This window comes from Apostichopus japonicus, chromosome 16 (genome assembly GCF_037975245.1).
Source record: "Apostichopus japonicus isolate 1M-3 chromosome 16, ASM3797524v1, whole genome shotgun sequence".
Taxonomy (NCBI): domain Eukaryota; kingdom Metazoa; phylum Echinodermata; class Holothuroidea; order Aspidochirotida; family Stichopodidae; genus Apostichopus; species Apostichopus japonicus.
In genome coordinates this window covers 10747804-10771748 of record NC_092576.1, presented here as the reverse complement: position 1 = coordinate 10771748, position 23945 = coordinate 10747804, and the positions used below count along the sequence as shown (strand labels likewise).

Genomic DNA, 23945 nt, shown 5'->3' with positions numbered 1-23945 from the left:
GACATTCATTAGTAGTCGGCCTCCGAAGTGGAAGTCATCAAGTTGGGAGCTGGATTTCTTCAATATTGGACATTCGTCCGTCTACAAGTTTCGCTGGAATATTCGTCAGGACCTTTTGTCACTGCGCTCGAGTCGCGGCACACACCAGGTCGTGAGTAAATTATAGTATAACTTATTAAATCTGTTTTAGTGTAAACTGCTTAGATATTGATAAATGATCTTTGTTTGATTTTAACTACCTTGAACACACAATTAAATAAATAAATACTTATTGTTATATTTAAAGTTAAATTTTACAGTGTGCTGTTTAGTCATTTGAGTTGTGAACCCAAGGGGAGGTGTATTCTGGCCTTGATCGAGTTGATCGTAACAGAATTGGGGGCCTATCCGGGAAAGTACACTGTAAAAAATTGTAAGTTAATTGTTTTTCAACATTATCTGATTGTGTGTTTACATTGATATTTGTGCTGCATATTGTTGTTTGTAATTTAATTAGTTGTTCACTATGGCATTTGTTGCAGAAGATTTTGTTCAAGATGTATCTTGGGAGGTTTTTGATGAGCTCAAGAAGCCAGATTTAATGGCATTGGCCGTGTATTTGGAAATTGAAGTAAAGCATGCTATGCGTAAACAAGTCATCAAAAATACACTCATTGACCGTTTGGTTGCAGACGATTTGTTAGATGAGAAATGTCTGGAAAACAAAGTAGAAATTCTGGATAGTTCAGATTCTGCAGTAAAATTAAAACAATTAGAGATTCAGAAAGAAATTGAAATGACCAGATTAGAAATGGAGGAACGAATTAAATTGAAAGAAATAGAAGCCAAAGTACAAGTGGAAAAATATAAATTAGAAAAACAAGGCTCATCAAACTTCTCAGACAAATTTGATGCCACAAAGAATATTAGGTTAGTGCCAAAATTTCAAGAAACTGAAGTGAATAAATATTTCTTACACTTTGAGAAGATTGCCGAAAGTTTGAAATGGCCTAAAGAATCTTGGACATTGTTGCTCCAGTCAGTGTTCATTGGGAAAGCTAGAGAAATTTATTCTTCCCTATCAATTGAACAATGTCATAATTATGATGTGGTTAAGAAAGCAGTTCTTAAGGCCTATGAGTTGGTGCCCGAAGCTTACCGGCAAAAGTTCCGAAGTGCAAAGAAAGAAACCAACCAAACTCATGTTGAGTTTGCAAGAGTACAAGAACAAATGTCAGATAGGTGGCTTAGCTCTAAAAATGTGAACAATGAATTCAAACAACTTAGGCAATTGGTTTTGGTTGAGCAATTCAAGAGTTGTATCCATGCTGACATCAGGACTCACTTAGATGAGCGCGACATAAATAATTTAGAAGATGCAGCAATAACGGCAGATGATTACGCCCTCACGCATAAGTTGAGTGCCAATAATACAGGTGGGCATAATAAGTTTAGTCAGTATCACAAGAATAATTATAATAAGTCTAACCAAAATAAATCGTCCCAAAATCAGATTAGCACTAAAGAAGGAAATAAACAGTCAGGTCCCTCAAATCAGGGAAGTAAAGGTCCTTCTAGTGAAAAACCAACCAAGTCATGGGATGGTTTTAAGAAGTCAGTGACTTGTGACTACTGCAAAGAACCAGGCCACACTAAGTCCAAGTGTTGGAAGTTAATGGGAAAGCAGTTGGCTCTACAACAGCAATCTGCACCCACAGGTTGTGCTGTGGCCATGAGATCTCAAGTTAGTTTTCAGGCTGTTAAACAGAAAGATCTTGAGTCTGAGAAAATTAGGGAAGACTTTGAACCATTTGTTTTGGAGGGTTCTGTATCACTTGAGAGTGATAAAGTTGATCCAAAGCCTATAAAGATCATGCGTGACACTTGTTGTGCACAGTCAATGATTTTGGAAGGGTCATTGCCCTTTAGTGAAGTAAGTGCAACAGGTGAAAATGTCTTGATTCAGGGCATTGGTATGGATATTATTAGTGTCCCTCTTCACAAGATGAATTTAAAGTCTGATTTGGTCTCAGGTACAGTCATAGTTGGAGTGAGGCCTGAACTCCCAGTCAAAGGTGTTTCTATGTTGTTAGGTAATGATTTGGCTGGTGGAAAAGTACTTCCTCAACCAATTGTTACCCGTGAACCCTGCACGGAGGCTGGTAATGATGACGAAAGTAGTGTCGTCTTTCCAGCTTGTGCAGTAACAAGAAGTATGACTCAGAAAACAATGCTTGAAGCAAATAGTAAGGATAAAGGGGATGACTTGGTCCCTAATCTAGATTTAGAGGGGACATTCATGACAGAGTTGGATGAACCAGGTCATCTTCTCTCTTCAGGAGAGAAAAGCTCTCCAAAACATAGCCAAGACTTCAAGCCCATGCTTAATGGGGACAGTGATACTGATCCCTTGAGTCACAATAAGTTAGTCATAGAACAGGAAAATGACCCTGAACTTAAGGACCTTGGTCAAAGGGCATTGACCCTACAGGAAGCTGAAGAAGTTCCTGTCTGTTTTTACAAACGGAATGGTGTTCTGATGAGGAAATGGAGACCACCTGATGCTCCAGCAACTGATGAATGGCAAGTCATTCATCAGATTGTAGTTCCCAAAGTATATCACAGGGAGGTCATCAGCATTGCCCATGATAGTCCCATGGCAGGACATCTAGGAATTAGAAAGACACATGATAGGATCTTGAATCATTTTTGGTGGCCTACACTTAGGAAGGATGTTTCTGAGTATTGTAGATCTTGTCACACTTGTCAAGTAGTGGGCAAGCCTAATCAGAAAGTCCCTGCCGCTCCTTTAAAGCCTACACCGGCGTTTGATGAACCATTTAGTCGGGTTATAGTTGATTGTGTAGGACCTCTCCCTAAGACTAAATCAGGTAATCATTATCTGTTGACTATCATGTGTGCCTCTACCAGGTTCCCAGAAGCTATACCCTTGAGAAATATTAAGGCTAAGACAATCGTGAAGGCTCTAACCAAGTTTTTCACTCTTGTAGGACTTCCAAAGTCGATACAGTCAGATCAAGGGTCAAATTTCACGTCAGGCTTATTTCAGGAAGTCATGTATGAGTTAGGAATAGAACAATACACCTCTAGTGCATACCATCCGGAGTCCCAAGGAGCTTTAGAGAGATTCCATCAGACTCTAAAGAATATGATTAAGACTTACTGTTTCGATTTTGAAAAGGATTGGGATGACGGTGTTCACCTATTATTGTTTTCTGCAAGAGAAGCAGTTCAGGAAACATTAGGTTTCAGTCCCTTTGAGTTAGTGTTTGGGCGTACAGTTCGAGGTCCCTTAAAGCTTCTGAAAGAAAAATGGCTGAATGATGAAATTGATACAAACCTTTTGGATTATGTTTCCAAATTCAAGTATAGGCTTAATAGAGCAAATGAAATTGCTAGGGATAATCTAAAAGAGGCCCAAAGCAAAATGAAAAGGTGGTATGATAAGGATGCCAAAAGTAGAGTATTTAGTCCAGGAGACAAAGTCACTGGTCTTGTTTCCAATACCTGGACACCCGCTGCGGGCAAGATACCATGGGCCTTATACAGTAGAGTCAAAAGTGGGTGAAGTTGACTACATTGTCAAGACGCCAGATAGGCGCAAAAGTAGGCAATTGTGCCATATAAACATGCTCAAAGAGTATGTTGATAGAAATGATGATGGCAGTGTAAAACCAGTGTGCTCTGTAGGTCCTAGTAATGATAGTAGTCATGACGACACTCCAGAAATGGAAGTTGATCAAAATGACAATAGTGATGATAGGCAGCATGAATATCCTATGAAGTTGCAAAACTCTGACGTGCTTGCAAAGTTGAATGAAAAATTAGGCCATCTTTCAGGAAATGTGCAGTGTGAATTGAAGCAATTAATTCACGAGAAGGAAGATATTTTTCCCGATGTTCCTAGTAGGACTAATGCTGCTGATCATGACGTTGATGTGGGTGACCATGAACCAATCAAACAGCACCCCTACAGAGTAAACCCACTGAAGAGAGCACATCTCAATAAAGAAATTGAGTATATGTTAAAAAATAACATAATAGAACCTAGCAAAAGTGAATGGAGTTCCCCATGTATTCTGGTTCCAAAACCAGATGGTTCCTTTAGATTTGTGACAGACTATAGAAAAGTCAATCAGTGCTCGAAAACGGATTCGTATCCGATTCTGCGTATAGACGATTGCATTGATAAAATTGGCAATGCAAAATTTGTTAGCAAGTTTGACCTTTTGAAGGGGTATTGGCAAGTCCCCCTCACTGATCGCGCCAAAGAAATTTCGGCCTTTTGCACCCCAGATGCCCTTTATCAGTATCGGGTTATGCCGTTTGGTATGAAAAATGCACCGGCAACGTTTCAGAGAATGGTCAATTGTATTGTGGCTGACATTGAAGGCTGTGAAGCCTATGTAGATGATTTGATTGTCTACAGCCAAACTTGGGAACAACACATAGGGCAACTCCGTCACTTGTTTAAGAAATTGTCACAAGCCAAACTAACAGTTAGTTTGGTTAAAAGTGAATTTTGTCAAGCCAATGTTGTTTATTTGGGTCATGTAGTAGGCCAAGGCAAGGTCAAGCCTATCAAGGCTAAGGTTGAAGCAATTGAGAAATTCCCCACACCAAAGACTAGGAAAGAGCTTCAGCGATTTCTAGGTATGGCTGGATATTACAGGAGGTTCTGTCAGAATTTTTCTGATGTGGCCAGTCCACTGACAAATTTGTTGGCAAAGAATGTCAAATATGTTTGGTCAGAGGAAACCGAAAATGGTTTCAACAAAATCAAAGCCATACTGATTAGTGAACCAGTTCTGATAGCACCAGACTTTCAGAAACAATTCAAGTTGGCCATAGATGCCAGTGACATAGGGTGTGGTGGAGTTCTAATGCAAGTTGGTGAAGATGGAATAGATCACCCTATTTCATACTTCTCCAAAAAGTTTGACAAGCACCAAAGAAATTACTCCACTATTGAAAAGGAGTGCCTTGCTCTCATTTTGGCATTGGAGCATTTTGATGTATATTTGGGTACCACTGTGCACCCAGTGCTTGTCTTCACAGATCATAACCCCCTGACCTTCATCCACAGGATGAAAAACAAAAATCAGAGACTAGTAAGGTGGAGTTTGACCTTGCAGGAATATAACCTGGACATCAGGCATATCAAAGGCAAAGATAATGTGATGGCTGATGCCTTGTCCAGAGTTGGATAGTTTATCATTAACAAGCAAAGAGTTTTAAAAGAAAAGGTGTCATTGTAAATAAATTCTGTATGTAAACCTTTAAGGTTATGAGTGCCTTAAATAGGCTTAAATGTTCATATGAGATTAAAATTTAAGAAAGTTTTCTTTCCAATCAATCTTTCTTTCTTTAAGGGGGAGGGTGTTACAGGCCCCTAAGTAATCTCAATAATTTGTATGATTTTTGCAACAATTAGTTGTATTATAAATCAATATCATAGAATATTATAAATTAATCTAAGAATCATAGTATAGAACTGCCTGGTGTGTGTGCATATCTGGTGTGTGCAGAATATTTGGAAAAGTTGAGAAGCTTCTAGAAGAGTTAGAACATTTGAGAACAATGTAGATCATCCCAATACAGTACACATTGGAACAAGCTAGAACATTGGAGTGCCGCCAAGGGGACATCCCCTGTGCTATTTTTAGAACACTAGGTGAGGATTTCCTGGAAAGGTGAAGTGACCTTTTGGGTTGGTTGAACTGAGCTGGAGCTACTGTAAGATGCTTCTAGAATGGATGGACATTTCAAGATCTTTCTGGACTTGTGAAAAGGCTATATAAGCACCTGATAATTTGAGATCGAGGTTTTTTAACCATCTTGGCTCCAGGAGTTTAATAACCTCTCGTTCAAGTGAATCCTACAATTCCAGTGTGAGTAAATACTCACTTAGTTTGACAGTAAAGTTATAGCTGTCTTTTTATTAGTGGATTTGCTACAAGTTTACCGGCTTCGAAGTCGCCCATCGTTGTGTAGCCGTCTTCGGTTCTGTGCCAGTCAGCACTACTTATTGTGGCCTCTGAGTTACCCAAGGACAGGAATCCAAGGATAAACAAGCTGCAAGCACAACTTGGACATTCATTAGTAGTCGGCCTCCGAAGTGGAAGTCATCAAGTTGGGAGCTGGATTTCTTCAATATTGGACATTCGTCCGTCTACAAGTTTCGCTGGAATATTCGTCAGGACCTTTTGTCACTGCGCTCGAGTCGCGGCACACACCAGGTCGTGAGTAAATTATAGTATAACTTATTAAATCTGTTTTAGTGTAAACTGCTTAGATATTGATAAATGATCTTTGTTTGATTTTAACTACCTTGAACACACCATTAAATAAATAAATACTTATTGTTATATTTAAAGTTAAATTTTACAGTGTGCTGTTTAGTCATTTGAGTTGTGAACCCAAGGGGAGGTGTATTCTGGCCTTGATCGAGTTGATCGTAACAACAGTACATATAATTATACCACAAATAATGAGAAAACCACATAGATAGGGAATTAAATTCGGTACTGACTAAAAAGGAAAAAAAATATATCAAATCAATCAGGCAAGTCTTCGGGTTATTTTGATTTGATTAATGTACAACTGTGTGCGAACATTAAGTTTTTATGATATTACCCGTTCTAATTGTAGGTTTAGAACGAAAGAAGAAATGTTACCATTTCTTATTTTAAATACTATACATTTTTTTTAATATAAAATAGACATGCGGCGCTAAGAATTCAAACCTTATGCGACCGTCAATTACCATTAACGTTGTTTTTACATCTTTGCCAAGAAACACATAAGCTGAAGCCTGCAGGAATTTAATTATGTTTACAAGTTCGTGGAGAATGTAACATGGATAACAATAACTTGTGTTTAATTTGACTAAACTTGAAATAGTGGTCTTCGACAACGGTGACACAGAATAAGAGAATGCGGTATAGGATACGGTAGCGGGGGGGGGGGGGGGGGGATGGGGGGAATGGGAGGTGGAATGTTTCGATTCAAATGATGTTGCGCTTTTTATTTGTCGCATGAATGAAATGATATAAGCACTTTAAGCAAAATAAACACTTTTAAACATTTTATAAAACATTAGTCAACTCAAATGTTTAATAAAAATTTACACATAACTCATTGATTTTTTAAACGGAAGAGGCGTTGTAGGTAAAGTCGCCGAGCGAAAATGACGTAGGTATATCACGCACAGCAAATAGAGAGATTTCTACCGTTAAATTATGGTGACGTAACCAGTATCTTTCTTAATAAACGTTATTCCACATTTGATGAATGCTTATCTCAACACTATGTGCTATAATCGAATTAAATTGTTCTAGTGGATTTAACCTTAGACGTCTTCTGTAACCGAGATCAGATTTCAGTACTGAAATGTACGTACTTTAGCATTAGCAAGAGTAACATACCCAGCCTCCACCCATCCAGTGACACTAAGAGGCACATCCACCTCATTAGATGATGTTCCTTCATCACACACTTTGACAAACTCTCCAGTCTTCTCATAGTGTACAACCTTCCACCCTTTCTCTACTCCCTCATTGATGTACAATACCAGCCAATCAGCACCAGTCCAGATGATATTGATCGGTAACATACCAGACACAGCTGACGGAAGCCTCAAAATGCCACACTGCTTGACTGTACCATCAGCATCTATCAGTATGACGTCATCAAGACTTCGACCAATGATAGCAAATAAATTACGACAGTAAACAACTCTGGATATAGCATTAGAGCGTACAAAGTCTCGTGTATCTATTACTCTAAGAGCAGATCCGGAGATACTGTGCTTTTGAATAGAGTGGTCGCAGCTGGTAGAGATGATAAACTCATCGTTAGGATCCTTGTGTGGATAGTCTGTAGCAATACTGGTAATCCAGGAACCTTCAGGTACCCCATCAATCACCAAGGATGAGACTGATTCTACAGAATCATACAGAGAACCATTCCAGTGTGGATGTACAATGAAGACAGTATTACCTACAGCAAATAATGCATGATATCCATTATCATAATACATATCTATATACGACATAACTACAGGATCATCGTGATTGTCAATCTTCTCCATATGTCTCCAGTATCCCTTACTGGAATCTTTAGGATTAATACAAATAAGAAGAACGCACCTACGGCTTTGACGCTCTTCAAATATATGTATTAACTGATCAGCACGCATGCTTACACTTCCTATCAGCGTACTGACTGTAATGCTACAGAATATTCTATCATTGGGTATCTTCCTGTACAAGAGATCAACATACCTATGTTTAAGCATCTCCTTCTGTTTCTCTAATTTATCTTTAATTTCGGCCGCCTTCTTTGTGCTCTTGCTAATCTTTTGGATTTCATCAAGAGCATTCTCGTGTGAAAATTTGTGACATTTAGCTACTATTGCGAGTTCGTTCTCTAAAATCTGCGATTCCCTTTTTTCTTCACAGATCTGCTTCATGTCATCTAATTCCTTCCCATCTAATACTTCTGTTTGCATTCGCTTCATACTTTCAGCTTTGTCAATCAGTGTCAAATAATCCTTTTGAACTTCATTACGAGATATTTCACGACAACGCGCCAGGTGCTCCCTCTTTTCTTTCCAAAGCTGCTCTGTCGAGGCGATCCCTGTTTTCAACATTTCTAATTCTTTCATTAGCTTTTCACGGCGCTGACTTACTTCATTGGACATTTCGTCGAGGCTAATGACGTCACAATCGGCATCTCGATTATGTGACTTAAAGGCACAGTCTGGGCATATTTTTGAGTCACATGACACACAAAAATACTTCAATGGTAGGTCTTCATGGATGAAACAATTCTCCTGTGCCTTGACGTGACCTGAGCAAAAATGAAACAAATAGTTTGATTTATCTCTTTTATTTCAGACCTTTTCGGCATTTAACTCTCAAAGACGACTATGATAAGTCAACCACTCTTCTACCCTAACCTAAAGAAAAAATCCATATTATATTTTTATTGATGTCGTCACCAGATATTGCTTACTCTCATTCTCTTACACGTGTTTACTAATCAATTCCTGCAGTGACATGATGAATTTTATTTTAAAGTATAATATATGTAGGAAGGAGGTGAAATACTTGAACGATGGATTTGAATGCATCAGTGGCAATGAATACACCCCCCCCTTGTTATTGATACGTAAATTACGTCATGAAAACATTCGGATAATACTACTCATTTCGTCAATGACTCATTTCGTGACAAATAAATCGCTTAGGAAACTACAGTTTTAGCAGTGTTCGTATCGTGGTGCCGGTACAACGTAGATGTTCTACATTATTTTATTACAAAGATATCTAACTTATTGATTGAAAACCATCCGCAATGAACCGAGACAATTGGCCTTGAAGAAACCCGTAGTTTATAGTTCCGGATATATATGAAGATTTTGTAAGTGTTTATATACTGCGACTTGAAAGAGCCAAATGAGGAATAATTTCATTGACGAAAGGTACATTGGTCCTAGTCATTTGAAGTGGGATGGAGCGGGAGGGGGGTGGGGGGGGGTAGGGCTGGTTATTCAATAGAGGGGAAAGTTTTCCAAGAAAGTGAAAGATAACGATAACCTCTATCAAGTGTTCTCTCAGTACCGTGTGGAAGGTTATTCGTGTTCAGGGCTACCCCGTTATTTTTTTATAATTTAAATTTGTGTAAATGAATGTACCGTAATGTATCACTGGTCGGTATTTTTTATTCAGAAATGTTAATGTACTTTTACCCTGGAAGATAACTGTAAGTTACACATTGTTCTACCCCCACCGCACACAACATCAAACTGATACTTTTGACAACGTTGCTACTTTCTAACACTGTTTACTCTCATTCTCTAACATGTGTTGACTATAAATTTCCTGCATTACATTGCAACATATAGAAGGCAGCGATGCGGGAACGATACATTAAAATGATCAGAGTTCAGTGCATGACCTGCCCGCCCCGCACCTCCCCTATACACCCCTTCCTTTTTATATTGTTATGTAATGAAATGCGACCAGATGATGCTATGATATTCCTACTTCAGTAAAGATGAACGATATCGTGATTAATAAATCGCTTACTAAACTAAGCCTTTAACTTCTTAAGTTTTAAGAATTTCGTATGGTGGTGCCGGTACTATGTAGGTTGTATATGCTACACTATTCATAACAAAGGCATCTAATTAATTTCTAGAATATCCGCAATAAACCGAGAGAATTATAGTTATTTGTTCGAACTTCAAGAAGAATTTGTGTGGAGTACGCTGTGATGACACGTCTATATGCTTCATAGAATGACTCTAACTCTTAATTTACTGGTAATTGATATTATTAGAGCCAAGCAAAGAAATGTTCATTGACGATATGTACATTGATCATAATCGTCATCGTCATCGTCATGAAACTGAATAGGGGACTTGCTTTACTAGCACGCTGTGATATGCTTCTCGGAAGGTATTCCTCATTAGCTGTACTAAGCATAGAACAAGATTTCCATGTTACTTTGATTCGTATTTGACCCTTCAGACAAAGTTCCGTCCGTCGTATGAAACTTGAATGTTGTCTTGTACAGTACACATCTCCATTTTGTTCAATATATAGCTATGAGTATTTGATATCGTTAATATATACAGGGCCGTAGCCACGGGGGGCATGGTAACACGTGCCTCCTCAACTTCCCTAACCCGATATCCTTAAATGGCTAACATTTACTTCACACATGGTAAGTCGTTAAGACAAATGTAGTTAAAATGATGGAATTTATAGCATCATTTTGCATCTAAGTTCCAAAAAAGAAATTTGCTCAAAGGTGGTGGCTTCCTCCCCACAACGATTGTCACAAGTATTTTGTGCCTCAATCTAGACATTGAATTCGTACAGACGATAAGGCACGTATGGTGTCATGAAAAGTAATATCAATACAGGTGTTAATTAAGCTGATCTTTCCTGGCACTTAAAATGGGGGTAAATTTATATCAAGAAGTCCTGCTACGCCTGCTATTGTTCTCAAACTTAGTAGCCTACCTGTTAAGTGCGTCTTTCTGTAATTCTTCAACAGATTTGAAGCCTCCAAAAGCCGAGGCTCGTCCAACCAATCGATGAGTACGTTAACCTTTCGTTCGTTGAGCAGGTCATGACCTTGCAAAGCAGCGAATAATTCTCTAGCGTTGGTTATCAGCTCTCTTCTGGCAGGACTTATATCTTCACATAGGAAAGCCAAATCCTGGACATTTTTCTCCGTCAAGACATCGGATACTTTCAGAAGAGTGAGTCTGAACGGCGACGTAGTACTTGATGACGTCATATCGAAGAAATGCTATCCCTCATTACTGCAAATGAACAAAGCGATTCACTGATGATTTGCGTGAAAAAGGAAATTTTACTCTTCAATAACTTCAACAAATTACAAATAATTCCTATCAATGTCAAGTATTTTGAATCAGCAGTTTATTTGATTGATGAAGTTAGCTTTAAGCGTGCTTTTCCCGCACTTTTTGTCTGTTTACCTGTTTGTGATATTGCTGTTAAAACAAGGTTAAGGAATTTAGTATCTGAATAACACGTATATTAGTTTCTAGAAGTATCCATAGTTTACGAATATAGCTCAAAATTATTGTTTGTTTGTGTGCATTATTAAAGAATAGTAATAGGCATGAACTAATATGAGTAATAATTGGGCAACGTTTGAAACTGTTAACACTGAAGAGGGCCTTCATATAAAAACAGAGAAGGCTTTAGAATGTTGAATATTACTGCTGCTATTGGATTGTGGCATGCTTTGGCGCCAAAGAGAACCGTTGCGAGCTCGAAATGCGTGCAAAAGTTTCTAAAAATCCCCCCCCCCCAAACGGGGATAACATGCATTTTTTATTATAATTTATCCATTACCATCAGTTGCCTGACAAATTCGACGAGTCCGAAATAGGATAAGGTCGTTTTCCTTTTTTTGTTGTAATGTGAATCCAAATATCAGTTTTTGACTGTCTTTATTATTCTTGCATGGAACGAGATACATCTCCAACCAATATGATAATAAACGTGTCAGTATAACAACTGATCAGTTAAAAATAAAGGTATGTTTTTATAAACAGTAGAAACCGCTGTACTGGAACATCGGCGGACTCTCGTGAACAGTAGATTTGGTCCAAATATGGATCAAATCGCTGCTCCGTTTAACTACAGAATGAACTGTTCATAAATCAATAGCATTGTGATGTTGTATATTATATATTTGAAGCTCGAAATGTCACCTGACGTTTATATATATATATATATATTTATAAATATATATATATATATATATATATTTATAAATATATATGTATATGTATATATATATACACATACATATACACATACTTATACATATATATATATATATATATATATATATATATATATATATATATGTGCTTTTATGAAAACTGAGTGGTGACGGATATTAATCAATAACTAATATAACAAAGCATAATTATTTTTCAGGGTCAGTGAAGTTGTTATATTCACTGGATTTGTAGCATATTAAAGTATATGCTTTGCTGTATCCTTTTCCTCAAATGGTCTTAATTATGAAAACACGTGATACTCGTAGGTAATGTCGGAAATAGAACTCAGTTAAACGCTATCTATAAATATGTTTTCAACAAATAATAAGATTAGTATGGCCTACACAGATAACCCGTGTATTTTTAGTACTGATATTTGGTACACAAAGTTCTAAAGTGAAGAGGAACAATTGTTTTTGTGTAGTATAATAAAACCTCGATGCACATCTGTCATTGTAGTATGAAAAAGAACGTAGACCTGTGATTCCATTTCTATCCCTTCTCTTTCTGTCGATACCTTGGACCTTTGGTAGTACATCATGCAAATTAAGTACTGATTACTAAACATGGTCAGCTGAAACTAACAAACAAAGACAACATTGGCATTCTACAGGTTCTGAATGATTTTAAATGTTTGTGATAAATATAGGAACCACGGTGACTTGGTTTTAATTAATTCCTATATTGGAAATAGTAATCTCCGAACAATTTGCCAAATACGACGAATGCGGCAGAGAATGGATTTTATATTAAAGTGCTTTATAGTTTGCTTATTTTTTTTTTAAATGAAGGTCGTGTGTTCATTGATTTTGCGTAAAATCTTTATTGAATATCTGTTAGTAACCTGTAAACCAATCAGACGTTAACCATCACGATTGTTTCATACAATATAAAATGTGAGTTTCTATTTTTGTTTAACTTTTTTTTATAGCTATTTATATCGTCTTATTATACATAAAATACATTGAAATCCAATTTTTTAGTTAAAGGCATTGAAGACTCGCCCCAAACAGCGTGCCGCCATCTTAAAATAGTTAACTTTCCGTTGCTTGCAAGTGAAGTTTTTCTCTTTTCGCTACAAAATGCAGACAGCAATGAAACGTGATACACTGTGATCTTTAGCTGGACCTGAGATGTCCATCGTTGTATCGTTTGTATACTGTGCTGTGGATATTGACCGCAGCTGTATGTACTGACTGTACACTAGTTTCTAAATACCGACGGTAGCAAGCTGTGTGTGTATTTTCTGGGATCGATGGTGGTGTCTAACACTTCTGTTACACCTCATATGAGACTAGGTCAGATTACCGACATTAGTCGTTTCTCTTTGCGCGAGTCTTCACACCCTTTAACACCTCCAACTCACTGACTGGAATAAACTAAATGCGATACCATTGACAGTTATGCTGGGATCGTTCTACTGACCCAATTATTGATATTAAAGGGAACATGACTGAACAACGGGGTGACGAGTAAAATTTAGGCAGCCCAGCTTTAGCCCTCTAATGAAAAGGGATGCCCCCCCCCCCATAGCACCATCATGTATCCAAGCAAATTTATTTATTTTTCATTTTCATTTCATTTAAACAATATAATAGCATAGTTTTAAATAGATTGCCGCATTTCCTTATTTCTAAAATTAGTTAGTTGTAAATGGACTTCTGTCCTCCTTATTAGACAAAACATGATAGGCACGTCTTGAACCCCCCCCCCCCCCACCCCACCCCACGATCCCTCGTATTAACACTATTAAATCGAAACATCTGTTTCATAGTCATCACGGATTACAACTTGTAAGTACAAACTTGTGACAGAATTATTATTCATCTTTGAAAAGTGTATAGGTGTATATATACACCTATACACTTTTCAAAGATGGATAATAATTCTGTCACAAGTTTATAGGCATAGCTAATGAATGCACTGAATTTTTCCTTCCGTCGTGATAGAATGCCATGCCGAACGCTTATTACATATCAGCTTCACTTGAAAGCAATATTCTGACCAAACACGGTTTATTCGACAATCAATATTATGAACAGCTGTAACGTACATTTTTACTACACTTTTGTCTCAATGATAAAAAATCAATTCTCCGCATTGAAAGCAATACAATAGGTTACTTAGTAAATCATACCTGGATAGCCTACACACAATAACATGTATACATACGTAGACTACGTATGGCAATGTGATGCATAAATATCGTATACACTATGTCCACGTAGCCTACATGCGCTGGCAATAACAGGAAGTGCAAGAATTCATATCTTATTTCAAGCCTCGACTCGATTAAAGAGACCAATATATTGCAATGAGCGGTACCATGCTTCAAAATTCTTTTCTCTGAAACAGTTCGCGATTGCATCGACACAATTGTAGCACAGTCCGTCCTGTGGAGGGCAGGTAGACAGACCGTTAAATATGTTACTTAGTGGAATAAATTGACGAGGGATTACGGTGCGTAAAGGATCACAACATCTGTCTACTTCCGCTATAACATGATAAGGACACGGGGAGGGAGATGGAAACGTATAGTATATTAGACCATTGGTGAACTTTTTAAGTAATGTTCACCCTTTATTATCAATGAAAAGAGAAAGACTGGTCTCTAACTAAGCCGTTAATGAACATGTCTACCTCGTTAATGAGTCTGTCTGGCTATCTTTGTAAATAAGCCTAAGCAGCATCCCCCATGCGACGGACACACGAGGGGAGGGGAAGGGGAGGAATGAATATGTGCCTTTCTTCTTCTGACGGTGTGTCCTTGCTCCTCTCATATGTTCAAAAGGAATCGAACCAGTTTTAATAAATCCAGATTTTCCTGGGTTAGAAATTGACTTTCGTGCTCCTAAATTCGTCAAATGCTACAGAATTTGATATAGTTGTATGGTATAGCACAATAATTGCAGCACTCTCTTTCATGATACCAAAATTGTATCCCACATCATGGGCGGTGTTTAATTAAAAGTTCAATCTTTAGTGCAAAACAAAAACCTTCAATGACGTGTTAATCAGGCAGCGTTCACCCAAACAAAGGGTAGGCCTAGTATTAGAAAATATACAATTTCAGAAAGCAGCCCAAATTAAAAACTTTCTCAAAATGTCCGAGAAAAAAAAACAGCTTTTACTTATAGCTTACCTGTGGTTTAATTAATGGCAGATCTGTAAACAGTCTCTGAATTAGACGTCACTGTACTGTGTAGTCAAGTTACAACTTACAGCAGTCGAAGGCAGGATGGAACTGATCAACTTCGTGTTATGCTGAACTAACACTGAATGAATGACTAGCGTATATATGTGTAGTATGTGTTCCCTTTCGAGGGGAATGGTGACGCACACCTGACGATGATCACACAGTCACAGTCTCGATGCAAGGGGACTGGGATTGACAGCGGACCAGTCGTTCGGTAGTATCGCTTTCGTGCCCATGTTCTTTCCAGGGCGACTTTTTCTTAAAAAAAAGTATATATAAGTTGTGTGTTTACGAAACACATATAATAGAATCTCTTTGACTTTTTGAAAAACAAGCACACATATTGTTTACAAATGGGCTGTGTTCGTAGCCATACAATCCTTCTCAAATTCCTATTTCCACCCGTGTCGTGTTCGGATGTCCTCCTATAAGCGGATTCCATGGAATAATGAGATTCATAAGAATATCAATTAATCAGTTCGTATTATGTATGTAATTATGCCTGATGAGGGGTATGAGAGCGAGAGAGGGTCAAGGAGGTACAATTCCGGGCCTGAGGTCAATTGGGGGAACGGGTAATACGGGAAAAAGACTTATGTATATCATTTTCATATTGTACAACATAATTGTCGCTGAGGCCGGACCTTCGACGCCCATGTCTGCATGATATGGCTAGCTATATTGTACATATATTTTTCATGGGAATGTGTATCTAGCTCTGATACAGGTACGTGTGACAGTTTGAGCTGCCCAATCAATAACTCTTGAAGATATCTTTCGGTTTTTGCCATGAATACTACAACTGCTGAAATCTCTTGAAAGAAATATGCAAATAGCTAGCGACCCACGTCACCAACAATCGTGGGCAACAAAAAAAAAGGCTGCTATCAAAAACAATATTACAGAAAAGTAAGGTAAAGGCGACATTTTGACGTCATATTACTGTGGCACGCCGTTTGTGCATTATGGTAGTTTTTGGTGGCTAAAATAACGTTGACATTCATCATTCATTTACGTTCAAGGCCCGTTCCGTTAATAACACGACGTTATGGACGTGACATTACCATAATATGTTGAATTAACAATGACCATTGGTCGTATCATAACCGTGAAAATGTACTTAAATTGCAGTCTTTAATGGTGCATGGGTATAAATGACTTCATGAGATCATACAATTACACTTGATTACCGTATTGTATCATCAATTAACATTAACATTAACATTATATATATATATATATATATATATATATATATATATATATATATATATATATATATATATATATATATATATATATATATTTATACATAATATAACGAAAATCCACGTTTACTCCAAAAGAAAATATTATTAGAGAAAACCAGAGAAATAAGATATGACTCATAGTTGACAAATAAGGAGTAAGTTTTAGAAAATATATTGGAATTTTCGGTCCCCCTGGGACCTTCGTCAGCAATACTTGGCAGTCGAATGAGAAGTACAAAATGTGACACAATGAAAGTATGACGCTAGACAAGTGTAAGTTACAATGATGGAATTAAAACCAAATAAACCATGACTATACAGGAAGCGGATTAAGGAGCAAAGAACGGATTACATATGCTTGTAGAACTGGTAGTTGTTAAGGGGTCCCAAGTCTTTGTTGAGGCCGGTGATGTGAGACTTAATACGAAAGATCCAATCGATTTCTTTACGTTTACGTTCAGTAGTTGATTTGAAGTTCGAGGCAATTAAAATACATTTAAGGTTTTTTAGAGAATGACCATAAAGATTGAAATGTTCGGACACTGGGAATCCTGCAAAATTATCACGAATAGATTTTTTGTGATTATTAAAACGTAAGCGGAATCAGGAGCCTGTTTCACCTACATAATTGCCCTCTTTGCAAAGTACACAATAGAAAATGTGAATAACATTAATAGAATCACAAGAGGGGGAAGGGGGTCTAAGACTAAAGTCAACATTGGGAATCTTGACCACGGTGCCTGGGGTAATATGGGGGCATATTTGGCATCTAGGTTTACCGCAAGGAAAATTGCCTGCGGAGGTGGAAACTGAGCGGGGGAGTCTGGAGGAAGTGAGAAGAAATTTAAGGTTGGGGGGTTGACGAAATGCTAGCATGGGGGGTACCTTAAACGATTCTCCTACAGACTGATCGTCTTGAAATACACCAAATTCCTGTTTGATGGAGCGAATGAAAGATTTGATGAGGGGGTTGTAACTGGTAACGAACGGAATGCGTGTGTTGGGACTTTTAGACTTGTATTTTAATAAGTCCTCACGGCTCAACTTGTCGGCCCTGGAAATAGCCTGTCTAATTAAGTGAAGGGGGTATCCGACGTTCAAGAAATAACCAGTTAATATGGATACCTGGTGTTTAAAGTCACATGGGTTGGAGCAAATGCGTTTAAGTCTAAGGCATTGGCTGTAAACAATAGAACTCTTGAGATTATGTGGGTGAAAACTATTAAAATGTAAATACATATGAATATCAGTGGGCTTATAATAGACCGAAGTGGTTAAGGAATTGCCATCCAACTTGACCAGAACATCTAGGAATGAAATTAATTCCTTACCGGTTTCGAACCTCTGGACATACAATCAGCGTCCATAGCCTAGTGTGGTTAGGGTGCGTACAGAGCGGAAGGCCCGTGGTTCGAATCCCGGTGGAGGCTGAAAGTTTTTACACTGTTCTTCATTTTCCAACTCATTACGATTTTCATTTATATATATATATATATATATATATATATATATATATATATATATATATATATATATATATATATATATATATATATATTTATATATATATATATATATATATATATATATTTATATATATATATATATATATATATATATATAAATATAAATATAAATATAAATATATATATATATTTATATATATATATATATATATATATATATTACAAAATGTTCGTGCATTTGAGAGGAAAGTCACATGTACTGGAACCTGAATTTTGGGTAACTCGAATTCGAATTCTTTATATCTCTAATTCAATTTTGGATATCTCCAAGTCTAATTCTTGATATCTCGAACTCAAATTTTGATATCTCAAGTATGTTCAATTATTGATATCTGGAAATTAATTCGAGATATCTCAGAGTGAATAAGAGATATCTTCAAATGAATTAGAGATATCGGTAATTGTTAAATAAATGTTAAAATGGCGTTCCATACGCGAGCCTCTGTATTTACATCCTAACATAGGCCATAGACATAGGCCTATACCTATCGGGTACACATTCCGTACGGGGTACAGGGGAGAAGGTGGATTGTGAATTGAGGGGTGGTGGGGGTGAGGAAGTGACGAGCAGTGGAAGATGCGACTTTGTTTTGAAGAGGTAACAAAGTTACAGTATCTTAAAACTTGCAATCTCTGCAGCATGCAAATCCATAGCACAAATTCCATTATTTACATGTTTTTTTTTTTTTAACGACAGGACCCTCTTAACTACACCTTTAAAATACACATTTAAATGGCAAAAGGGCACTTTTAATGGCATATATTGGAACCAAGCGTTTTCGTCTTGAACATAAGATCGTAGTGGTGCACTCGGTTTTAGGAAAAAGAACAACATTTAATACAAATTTAAGCTCTCTTTGTTTCAATAAACAATTCTGGATTTGTCATGACCATGACAGTACTGTGAAATAGATGTTTGCCACATTATATTACAGGAATCTGATCAAGTGTGATCTCAGATGTCATTAAGACAGATCTACCCACAAAGATTAATCTTCAAAATATATTGTCTTTTGCTTCGTTATGAAATGTGATGCATTCGAAATGTTTGCTTACTCGTTTGTTATTACTAACTGTTACCAGGGCGGCATAAATTACTACCGGTTCATTGATGTAACCCGGACCGAATTGAGACAATGGGGAGCAATTGATGCCTCGCGAGAAACTAGCAGCCAGTTTCAATACCATGTGGAATTCGGCCAAGTTGAAAGGGGGGGGGGGGTGAGTTCTCGAGCCTGGGAGCTGGTAACCTTAGCTAATCCACCTAGAATGACTGTTCCAGTACTCTATTAATTCAATTCCGTTTTTTTTATTCAAAAGGATAATTATCCAATAAACAAAAGTAAATAACAAATAAAAAGAATTAATTACAGTTTGATCGAACTTATCTTGATTTGTGATGGATAATACGACGAGGAAATAGTTTTCGCCTTCTACTTTAGAAATATTGATAAAAATTAGTTGATTTCAAATACCTCACAGTAAAAAGAATTGCTTTTCAAAATAAACTGTTTCATTTGAAGTGTCAAAGTAGTACAAGGGCATGCCATGATAGACGAAAATGAAAAGAAAAGAACAAATGGATGACATATTACTGACACACATGATTGGTAGATACAGTACAGATGATGTTACCATACACAATGCTTATTACAGCAACAAGAACAAGTAAATATGAGAGAAGAAATAAACGGGGCAAAAAGGTAAAAATGAATCCAAACAATTTCATAATGTAAGTTTGGTTTAAAGAGAAGGAAAATTAAAACATTTTGTGAATAAGAAATGCTATGACGATGTGGTTTTCATTCAGGAATTCAGAAAAGTTGCAAGATTCATGGAATAAAGTTAAATTTGGAGAACGCAATACAGAAAAAAACTACATATTCTGTTTCATTTTAAGTCTCACAGTATAGACAGTGTTTGATTGTACAATATGATCTCAAGTAGTGTCAGAGAAGTACATTGACCGTGCCGGTTGTGAGAATGGAAAATTAAAAGGTCATTTTGTCGGAATACTTAGCGATTATTAGTTATATGCATGGTTCATTATTATTGGTTAAGGGACAGAAGATATAATTATACCTAAAATAATAACCAAACCGAGAAAACCAAATAGATAGGGATTTTCTTTTGTAAAAGCATATCCTAATAGCATTGAATTTAAAGTGGTTCTGACCTACGTCCAAATGCTAAAAAGAAAAAAAATATATAAAATCAATCAGGCTACTCTTCATTTTATTTTTATTTGATTAATGTACAACATGTGTGCGAACATAATGAGACCCGTTCTAATTGTAGGTTAAGACAAAAGAAAAAATGTTATCCTTAGTTATTTTAAATACTATACATTTTTAAAATAAAACAGACATGCCTCGCTAAAAATTTAAACCTCATGTGAACGTCAATTATCTGAAAAGTTGTTTTAAAATTTTTGCCAAGAAACACATAAGCTAAAGCTTGTAGGAATTTAATTATGTTTACAGGTTCGTGGAGAATGTAACATGGATAACAGTAACTTGTGTTTAATTTGACTTTATTTGAAATGGTGATCTTCGACAACGGTGATACGGATAAGAGAATGGGGTATAGAGTAAGGGGGTGGGTGGGGTTTTGGGGTGTGGGGTGGAATATTTCGCTTCAAATTATGTTGCGTATTTTATTTTTCGCATGAATGAAATGATATAAGCACATTAAGCAAAGTGTAAACCTTTAAACATTTTATAAAAGTGAGTCAACTCAAATGTTTATAAAAAATTTACACATAACTCATTGATGTTTTAAACGGAAGAGGCGTTATAGGGAAAGTAGCTGAGCGGAAATGACGTAGGTATATCACGCACGGCAATAGGGAGATTTTTACCGTTAACTTACGGTGACTTAACCAGTGTCTTTCTTGATAAACGTTATTCCACTTTTGATGAATGTTTATCTCAAATTGTGCTATACTTCTCTCAACACTGCGTTCTATAATCAAACTAAATTGTTTTAAGTTGTTTTAACCTAAGACGTGTTCTGCAACCGACATAGTTTCAGCGCTGAAATGTACGTACTTTAGCATTAGCAAGAGTAACATAGCCAGTGCTCCTATTTCGAGCGACACTAAGAGGAACATCCATCTCATTAGATGATGTTCCTTCATCACACACTTTGACAAACTCCCCAGTCTCCTCATAGTTCACAACCGTCCACTCTTTCTCTACCCCCTCGCTGATGTACAATACCATCCAATGAGCACCAGTCCAGATGATATTGATCGGTAACATACCAGACATAGCTGACGGAAGCCTTAAAGTGCCACACTGCTTGACTGTACCATCATCACGTATCATTATGACGTCATCAAGACTTCGACCAATGATAGCAAATAAATTACCACAGTAAGCAACTCTGGATATACCATTATACCGTAAAATGTCTCGTGTATCTATTACTCTAAGAGCAGATCCGGAGACATTGTACTCTCGAATAGAGTGGTCACAGCTGGTAGAGATGATAAACTCATCGTTAGGATCGTTTGGATAGTCTGTAGCAATACTGGTAATCCATGAACCTTCAGGTACCTCAACAATCACCAAGGATGACACTGATTTTACAGAATCATACAGAGAACCATTGTCGTGAGGATGTACAATGAAGACAGTATTACCTACAGCAAATAATTGATGATGTTCATTATCATTATACATATCTATATTCGACATAACTACAGGATCATCGTGATTATCAATCTTCTGCAGATATCTCCAGTATTCCTTACTGGAATCTAAAGGATTAATACAAGTAAGAAGAACGCCCCCACTCGTTTGTCTTTCATCAAATGTATGTAATAACTGATTACTACGCAAGCTTACACTTCCTATTAGCGTACTGACTGTAATGCTACAGAATGCTCCATCATTGGGTATCTTACTGTACAAGAGATCAACAGATCTATTTTTCAGCATCTCCTTCTGTTTCTCTAATTTAACTTTAATTTCGGCCGTCTTCTTCGTGCTCTTGCTTATCTTTTGGATTTCATCAAGAGCATTCTCGTGTGAAAATTTGTGACATTTAGTTATTATTTCGAGTTCGTTCTCTAAAATCTGAGATTCCTTTTCCTCTTCCAAGATCTGCTTGATGTCAGCTAATTCCTTCCCAACTAATACTTCTGTTTGTAATCGCTTGTTACTTTCAGCTTTTTCAATCAGTGTAAAGTAATCCCTTTGAACTTCATTACGAGATTTTTCATTACTACGCGCCAAGTTCTCCTTCTTTTCTTTCCTAAGCTGCTCTGTCGAGGCGATCCCTGTTTTCAACATTTCTAATTCTTTCATTAGCTTTTCACGGCGCCGACTTACTTCATTGGACATTTCGTCGAAGCTAATGACGTCACAACCGGCATCCCGATTATGTGACGTAAAGGCACAATCTGGACATATTTTTGAGTCACATGACACACACAAATACTTCAGTGGTAGTTCTTCATGGATGAAACAATTCACTTGTGCCTTGACGTGACCTGAACAAAAATGAAACAAATAATTCAATTTATGTATTATTTTAGATTTTTTATAGCATTTTTCTCTTAAAGACGACTATGATAAGTCAACCACTATTCTACCCTAACCTAAAGAAAAAAATCCATATTATAGTTTAATGATGTCGTCACCAAATATTGCTTACTCTCATTCTCTTACACGTATTAACTAAACAATTCCTGCAGTGGCATGGTGAATTTTAGTTTAAAATATAATATAGGAAGGAAGGAGGTGGTATACGGGAACGATGGATTGGAATGTATCAGAGGCAATGCATACAACCCCCTCTATTACTTATACGTAAATTACCTCATAAAAACAATCGGATATATACTATAACATTTCTTCTTGATAACCAATTACTCATTTCGTCAAGGATTCATTTCGTGACAAATAAATCACTTAGGAAACTAAAGTTTAAACAGTGTTCGTATCGTGGTGCCGGTACAACGTAGATGTACTACGTTAGTTTATTACAAAGATATCTAACTTATTGATTGAACACCATCCCCAATGAATCGAGACAATTGGCGTTGGAGAAACCCGTATAGTTTATAGTTCCGGACATAGGAAGATTTTGTAAGTGCTTATTTACTGCGACTTAAAGGAGTCAAATGAGGAATAATTTCATTGACGAAAGGTACATTGTTCCTAGTCATTTCAAGTAGGATGGAGCGGGAGGGGGCGGGGGGGGGGGGTGGCTGGTTATTCAATAGAGGGGGAAGTTTCCCAAGAAAGTGAACGATAACGATAACCTCCATCAAGTGTTCTCTCAGTACCGTGTGGTAGGTTGTTCAGGGCTCCCCCGTTATTTTTGTGATAATTTAAATTTGTGTAAATGAATGTACCGTAATGTATCGCTGGTCGGTATTTTTTATTCAGAAATTTTAATGCATTTTTACCCTGGGAGATAACTGTAAGTCACCCATTCTCCTACCCCCCCCCCACCTCACACAACATTAAACTAATACTTTTGACAACGTTTCTACTTTCTAACACTGTTTACTCTCATTCTCTAACATGTGTTGACTATAAATTTCCTGCATTGCATTGCAACATATAGAAGGCAGAGATGCGGGAACGGTACATTAAGATGATCAGAGGCAGTGCATAACCTAC

The 23945-nt window shown here is 37.1% G+C and overlaps 2 protein-coding genes across 7 annotated transcripts in view; one reads left to right on the top strand and one right to left on the bottom strand.

Moving 5' to 3' along the window:
• Window positions 1–505: 505 nt before the first annotated feature.
• LOC139981944 (uncharacterized) lies at window positions 506–3568 on the top strand. The gene has a single exon (XM_071994366.1). The coding sequence runs from the start codon at window positions 506–508 to the stop codon at window positions 3566–3568; it is 3063 nt and encodes a 1020-aa protein (XP_071850467.1).
• Window positions 3569–20900: 17332 nt separating this feature from the next.
• LOC139983815 (uncharacterized) overlaps window positions 20901–23945 on the bottom strand; it is a 47587-nt gene continuing 44542 nt past the window's right edge. For all 6 annotated transcript variants that reach the window (XM_071997610.1, XM_071997608.1, XM_071997613.1 and 3 more), the window contains one exon: window positions 20901–22807. In XM_071997610.1, the coding sequence (XP_071853711.1) occupies window positions 21339–22807 (1469 nt within the window). In that variant the 3' untranslated portion in view covers window positions 20901–21338. The remainder of the gene's footprint in view (window positions 22808–23945) is intronic.

Coding starts and splice junctions, on each gene's coding strand:
- LOC139981944 (XM_071994366.1), top strand. CDS start 506: ATGGCATTTGTTGCAGAAGATTTTGTTCAAGATGTATCTTGGGAGGTT.